The sequence below is a fragment of the Dendrobates tinctorius genome, unplaced genomic scaffold (genome assembly GCF_039654945.1).
Source record: "Dendrobates tinctorius isolate UK_male_01 unplaced genomic scaffold, ASM3965494v1 ptg000104l, whole genome shotgun sequence".
Classification (NCBI taxonomy): Eukaryota; Metazoa; Chordata; class Amphibia; order Anura; family Dendrobatidae; genus Dendrobates; species Dendrobates tinctorius.
Window position 1 is genome coordinate 5,708,093 of NW_027361772.1, and position 7,463 is coordinate 5,715,555.

Consider the following 7,463-nt stretch of genomic DNA (forward strand, 5'->3'; position numbering starts at 1 on the left):
TGTGGTAGGACACTTACTTCTGCCATGTATGCGAAGGTGAAATTACTTTTTGGATTGTTCAAATATTCTTGAAGAATATCCAGGAATTTCTGCTCCCAAACCAGAACATAGTCAAACTTAGGGTCAGAACGTGGGAAATTGTTCAAAGAAATGGTCAAAATCAAAGCTTCAGATTCTGAGAAACGATTGTCTGAGGGCAAAGAGTAAAATATTGTTAGAGATACTAGTGAGAATGAGAATCTAGCCAGAAGTTGTCATTTGGTGTTCCAAAACTACCGAACGGAAAATTATTTTTGCCATACCGGAATAAATCTCCTGGTTCCTAATCTGAATGTTTATAAAACTGGATACCAACCCATGCTGAAACTGTAATTTTGGCCATATTTGAAATTTTTTTCATTGCCTTCAATTAATTAATAACCAAAATTCCAAGCCACAAGTAGATATTGCCAACAGAAGTTATACATGTCCCCTCCATGACAGCCATTCAAATGATTTGCCATCTAAATGATGAGCCATGCTAACTCTTCTGAGTCTGGCTTAGAAAGGGCATTCGTGTGCGCAGTTACCCTACTGAGACATCTAGCATGGGATGAATTGATGATTAGTTTGGGCTTTATTTTTCCTAGCACTGAATTAAAAATGGAAAAAAAATAATCCAGCTGGTTGCAACTGGTAATTCTCCAAATTTCTGCCTAAACTACATGATTTTACCATGTTTAAGGACACTTGTTCGACCAAAACGCGTCAATTTTTGCCATTATGCAAAAATGAATGTAGCTGGAACCTTTCAAACTTTACTAATAAATTAGTGAATTTCTATAGTCATGGATATATATATATATATATTGGATACCTTTGCTTTCTTTAACTATATGAGACTTGTTACTATATAAAATAAGAGACTGTTACCATCATAACCTCCCACGGCGAGGAAGGGGAAGACCGGCGCACCGTAATCTGCCATGCAGCTCAGTTCCAGATCTGTAATATCCTTAAACGACAGGGGTGAACTGCAACAAAAAAAGTGTATTTGGGCTTCATTGAATTTAGTATTTTGTGGACTTTAGGTCAACCACTTGGAGCCCAACCAATCACAAGAATGAAAGGGCCCCATTTTGTCTGTACAGTGGCTATCCTGACTAATAGAAAATGCTGCAGATTTGTGAAGGGGATGGGAGTGCGGGTTATTATGTAGTTTTACCATAAATTTTTGGGAAATGGTGCTTACTTTACGCAATACATGAAATGATCCCTCCATCCCACAAGACCAGTTTCTCCAGATGTTGTTTGGGTCACCTCCATGTTGAACCTCGTTTTGTTGTTCTGGAAATATTGCATCAAGCTATTTACTGCGCAGTCTGTTGATGTGGGATTTGTAGGATTCAGGGGTGCGTAACAAATATCCTTCAAGCTGATATTCACTTTGTGCTTTTCTGACCATACCTGGAAGGAAAGATAATTAAGATGTGACTCTGTGCTGAAAAAAGGTATCTCATGATCTACAGAAATGTCTGTCTTGCCTGCCTTGATGTCACGAAGGGAAGTAATGTAGGGGAACACATTTCAGATAAACAGGCAACCTTCTGACAACCCTACTAGTACTCCCACCGCCCTCCTCCCAAAATGATCTTATGTACCCCTAAATTTTTGTGCAATTTTTGTGCATTTTAAAAAAGATCCACAATAAAAAAAAATCCCCCAAAAAAAGATTTAAGACCATTTTTTACTTTGCATAAAAGTAAGACTACTTAACTGTATGTACCCTTTTGAAGAATTTGGCACAAAAACAGCTAGAAATACCACAAGGCAAAAATGAAACATGACATAAAAAAATCCTCTGCAAATAATGAATCGGGATCTTAATGTCTGATCATGAGAGTCACAGGATGCGCACCCCTGCGTTTAGACAGTGACCTGTGATGTGCGCTCAACTCTTATTATTATTATTATTACTCTTATTATGAGTAAACCCCTTAAAGGGAATCTGTCACCTATTTTTTCAACTATCAGCTGCCGGCACCGCCATCGGAGGCTTATCTACAGGATTCTGTAATGCTGCAGGTAAGCCCCCGATGTAACCTGAAAGAGAAGAAAAATGAGTTATATTATACTCACCCAGGGGCGGTTCGGGTCCGGTTTTGGTCCGATGGGTGTCGCAATCCAGTCTGGCGCCTCCCATCTTCTAACGATGACGTCCTCTTCTTTGCTTCCCATCGCGGCTCCTGCGCAGGCGCATTGCTCAGAGTACTGCAGTGCGCAGGCGCCGGACCGCTCTGACCTTTCCCGGCGCCTGCGCACTGCAGTACTCTGCTCTGCCCTCAACAGGGCGGAGCAGTGCAGCTGCGCAGGAGCCGCAATGGGAAGCAAAGAAGAGGACATCATTGTTAGAAGATGAGAGGCGCCAGACCAGACCGCGACACCCTCCGGACCTGGACCGGACCTGGACCGCCCCTGGAAGAGTATAATATAACTCATTTTTCTTCTCTTTCAGGTTACATCGGGGGCTTCTCTACAGCATTACAGAATGCTGTAGATAAGCCCCTGATGGTGGTGCCGGCAGCTGATAGTCAAAAAAAATAGGTGGCAGATTTCCTTTAAATCATCATCTAGAACATTTTGTAAAGAAATATTCTGCTATCAACACATGTTATCATTAGTCTTGTGTCCTGGTTGGTCATACATTCTTTTAAACATTACACAATCTTTCCAGTTACAAAAATGTATTACTTAGGTTAACCTGCAGCTATGTATGATTTCTACTAAAATACTGGAGAATTTTTTTTTTAATGAGTATGTTCTCTCTTGTGAGAGAATCAGGCCAATTATTCTGAGACTGTGAGAGTTTTAGCCGAGTGTCATCTGAGTGTGATCTGTTTTTCTCGCATGAGAGAATCATATCACAGGTATGGAGAAGATGGAGAACTTAATGTCTCCATCTTCTCCATTGTGCGTGTACATCGGACTACACTGTGATGGCATCCGAGTGCAATCCGATGTTTCACACAGCACCTATAGACTTTTATGGCTGCAAGTGATCCGTATATAGGAGCCAATCGCAGCATGCCGAATCGGTATGAGAAAATAAGGGTAGATCTGCACTGCACCATAGTATAAGATTGGGCATCGTGCTAGCCGAGAAAACATCAGAGAGCACTTGTCACCTGATCTGTTCATAGCTACACTTTTTGCAATTCCCATAGCCTTGACACCAACTTCTTGTCCATCAGCAACTTCATGCCTATTGGCCTCCATGACATGAACGTACCCAATACAGAAAATATGTGGCCCTAAAGAAGGAGCCCGAAATAAGTGTACTCCATCCTTCTTTACTATGGGTTTTTCTAACCAGCACAAGTTTCTCTCTCCACAAGGCAAATATAGTAATGGTAAAACACCCTAATAAGTGGTTTAAAGGAAATCTGTTGCCACGTTTTTGCCACCTGAGCTTCAGTCAAGTGATACATCGTTGGAATCAGGGTCTCTCCCTGCTACATTATGCTGTTATCAGATGGGGGTAGCAAAAATCTGGTGATACATTCCCTTATTTGTTTTACGCTGGAAGAAATGGGTCAAAGAATCGAAAAGCACCTGTCTGTCCTAGCACAAGGATGACATTTGAAATATCAATCACCACCGGGAGGTACCAGCTTTATTATTTCTTATAAATGGACCATTTATCACTTGAGCTTTTGATTAGAAGTATTAGAACATTAGATCAGATCAGCATTATAGATTAGAAGTTTTGAAAAGTAGTAACATATGGGTTAGGATTGGAGGTAAATGACTACTTCAAGATGGCCATATACCTTCAATAGTTGTTGGCCCACAGCTAGTTTTCATTTTTATTTGTCAAAGGGAAGAAGGGTGAACAAAGTATCTGACATTGAAATTCAACATATTCATCCCCTTGTATATTGAAATTCAACATGTTCGACCCCTCTTCCTCCTGACAACTACTAGGAGAAAGGTAAGAAGTCCCTAGATGCATATATCAGTTCCACCGAAATCAGTGTGTTTCGATGATTTTCTCTAATGTATATTTGAGCCTTTAAGCTTGAAATACACATGAAATATTAAGCTTCATATTATCAACAGATCCATCTTATTTTAGTGGCATCTTCTGGTCTTCTTCTGTGTATGATCACTGAAGATGCCAGGTTCTCAGCAGATCTCACCAAATTTAACGGGATCTGAAAATTGTTTTCAAATATGCATCTTACTACTGCCTGAGACCTTCATCTCCAAAGAGGTATTGACCGTAGTAGTGCACTTACTTCAATACTTTGCAGCTGGTTCTGCAGGTCCAGAAGTTCCAGTAGAATATCATTGGAGAGAATTCCACTAAAATTCAGTTTTCCAAAGAAGATGGAATCATAAGAGTATGATGGCCGATTCTTAGCTGTGATGATTAGCTGATTAGTTCTGAAGAATGGACCAAAATTTGCATCATGAAAGTCCTTTTCCTGTCTGGCTCTACTGTTTGGTGCTGACCACAGTTCCACCGGATCTGTAGTCAATTTAATTAATGCCATTCCCGCTGACAGAACAACAACTACTACTACACAAATGCAAATGACCGTTTTCGGGTAAGTAGATATACGAGTGCCCCACCATTGAAATGCCTTCTCCAATGATCGATTAGTCATGTAGCTGATTTTCTCTGAACAGTTCAGGTCAGAACGTTGGACACGTGGTGGCTCTTTATTTTTTTTCTTGTCTTTATTGCACTTTTCTGCTGCACAATTTATACCCAAAAACACTATGAAGAAAAACAACAAAACTGCAAAAACCACAATGCTTATTATCAAGTACCCATCTACATATCCTAACTTGAAAGGGTCTGGCAGTGGCTTTAGCTCAGGGATTTTTGGGCATGATTCTTTACAGTCCTGGCAAGTGCAAGCAGATTCTGGAACTCCTCCTGGTCCAACACTACAGCTCCATACTGTGCTATCGTGTGGTATGATTCCTTCACGAACCTCAGTTGTATTATCTACAAGTTTGAAATCAATGACGAGAGGTGCCAGCCCATTGCTGATGTCTCCTTGAAAGTCGAGCCAACGTTGACTGGTGCAAAACTCTGCTCCATATCTTCCACACATTGTAGAAATAGCATACCCACCAGTGGCTGGCAAGCGGACATTCTTGCAGGAGTCAAAAGTTCTGTCAGCAAATTGGGTCTGATAAAAGCACTCATATTCCAGTACGCCCATTTTAATCTCCCCACTGTTATTGAAAGGGTGCGTTCGGGCGACATTAATGAAAGTGCTCTGATTCGGGCTGCAGGTGTTCTGGCAATGAATGTTTATAAAGTTTTCAGCACATGACGGACATCGATTCAAGATGGCCATAGAAAGGGTGAAGCTTTTCGTAAGGCTTTGCAGTTGTGCAGTGGAGCAGCATGCATACGTATCATTGTCACCATTGTACAGCATCGGGCAAACTTCTTTCAGACGATTGAGGTGTAACCCAGATAATTTCTTGGCTTCAGTGTTGGATTCACAAGGAATGTTCGTGTCGAGCAAAGCATTAGTCACCTCGGGATTTTTACCACATTCCTCGTACAAGCTACAATATCCATTCTGTTTTATGGTGGTCTTTCCTATAACCTATCAAAGACAACAACAAAAAATGGAGTTGACATGAAATATGGTAATGTTCTATCCGCACCTTAGCTGTAACAATACAATAACGTAAAATCTGGTAGGAAATTTCACCTAGCACTGAAGATAGAGGCTGAAAAACCAAAGTGAACTTTGTATGCGGATAGAGATAAAACAGAACAAAAACACACAAAAGATAAAGGTGACTATACAAAATAAAAGTAACAGACAAATTCATGATGAAGTCATGGAAATGGGAGCCAGAGCTGCCTAAACATATACAAGCCAATGATGCCCGGTTTCTCAAAATGGTTCTAAACTTCTTGGCCTTAATTAAGAAGAAGTTGGTCATTTTTACCCAAAGCTTCTCTAAAATTCTGAACGTAAGAGAGTTTGGTAAGGCAATGTTTAGAGCTATAATAAAGTACAATTATATATTATCTTCTAGTGTCTTATCAGGTTACTTAGACCAAATTAACAAAAGTTGATCACAGCTGCCACCAGCCAAGTACATGATATGCCCTGTGCAAAAATCAGCAAAATATGGACTGTACAGCCTTACTCATACGTATACCGTATGTCAAATATTCAATGCCAATGACTAGGACAACCCAACATAGTTCACCACCTATAAATGACCCAGTAATAAAATTAATACCAACATCAAATTATGGAGTGACTGTAGCCTTGATATTGGTTCCATCGAAAGCAAGTTCGGTTTGATGATTTAAAAACAATCTACCCATTGGATTCGTAAGCTCCAGACATCCACAGACCAAGCTTGCGAGGTTGCCATGCCATGGTCACTATACATGTACCACATACAGTACACACAGTGCCAATTCTTCTAGTGAACCATAGAAGTTTAGTATGTTCTGAAATCTTCCAAATCTGTCAAAAATACTCAGTTTTACCAACCTGAAGAGGGAACACGACTCCCAGTATCACCAGTGTAAGAATCCTAGGAAGCATCTTTCTTTCCTATAAACTAGTCCACCGGGTGGGTGTCAGGAAAGCCGGATGATATCTGTGCCAGGAGCCGGGATGTTCAACTGTACAAGCAACGCTTACAATGTAATATTGATCTGAGTTTTTCTAGCTCAGGATTTTGCACAGGAGCCAATTGGGATTGACAGATGTGATAAATCCTGCTTCTTATTAACTAGGAGAGGAGTGGGTGGAGGGACGGCTCAGTCTACAGCATTCACTCACAACGAGAGACAGTACTAAATGGGTAGAGACCAAGTAACTCTGCTAGACATTTACTGTAGATATGAGAGATAGATAGACAGATAGATAGATAGATAGATAGATAGATAGATAGATGCAGAAGATGAGAGCATCCTGCCTATGAGGGCTTACTGTATACACAGGAAAGGGAAAATGCCTAGATCCCATATATCAATCATATATCATATCTTCATTCATTATATACAAAGTCACTGACACTGAAGCTTATGGCCTGGATATAAGTTTTACATGAAGCTTAGCATGTCATTCCAGTGCAGTGGCCCTAAAGTATTGTTTTATAAAACAACTTATAAGAAAACCTACAAAAACAGTTGAAACTTTTTTTTGCTTCTATGAATAAAGTTATGATACTTTTGTCTTTTTTTCACACAGAATTACATTACCCAACTTTACAAAGTTCAGAGGTTTCAAAAAATAGGAATCTAATCTTACACTGTGCAGTACTCTCCCTAATCAAAATGTGTTTCCTTTCCCCTATATTCCCTTTCCCCCCTTGCCTTCCGCAGTTTCATTCCGTATATATATATGTGTTTATTTGCTTAAAAATTTTAAAACCTCAATAAAAAGGTATGAACAGCAAATTATCCAAATAGACTACTACAATGT

At 40.0% G+C, this 7,463-nt stretch overlaps 1 protein-coding gene across 1 annotated transcript in view; it reads right to left on the reverse strand.

Annotated features, from left to right (window-relative positions):
• Positions 1 to 6,682, reverse strand: part of NPC1L1 (NPC1 like intracellular cholesterol transporter 1) — a 29,200-nt gene extending 22,518 nt beyond the window's left edge. Inside the window, exons 1-5 of the mRNA XM_073588635.1 lie at positions 6,525 to 6,682; positions 4,278 to 5,612; positions 1,232 to 1,446; positions 913 to 1,013; positions 18 to 190 (exon numbers count right to left, since the gene is read on the reverse strand). Coding sequence (XP_073444736.1) covers positions 18 to 190; positions 913 to 1,013; positions 1,232 to 1,446; positions 4,278 to 5,612; positions 6,525 to 6,578 — 1,878 coding nt within the window. The 5' untranslated portion in view covers positions 6,579 to 6,682. The remainder of the gene's footprint in view (positions 1 to 17; positions 191 to 912; positions 1,014 to 1,231; positions 1,447 to 4,277; positions 5,613 to 6,524) is intronic.
• Positions 6,683 to 7,463: the final 781 nt, after the last annotated feature.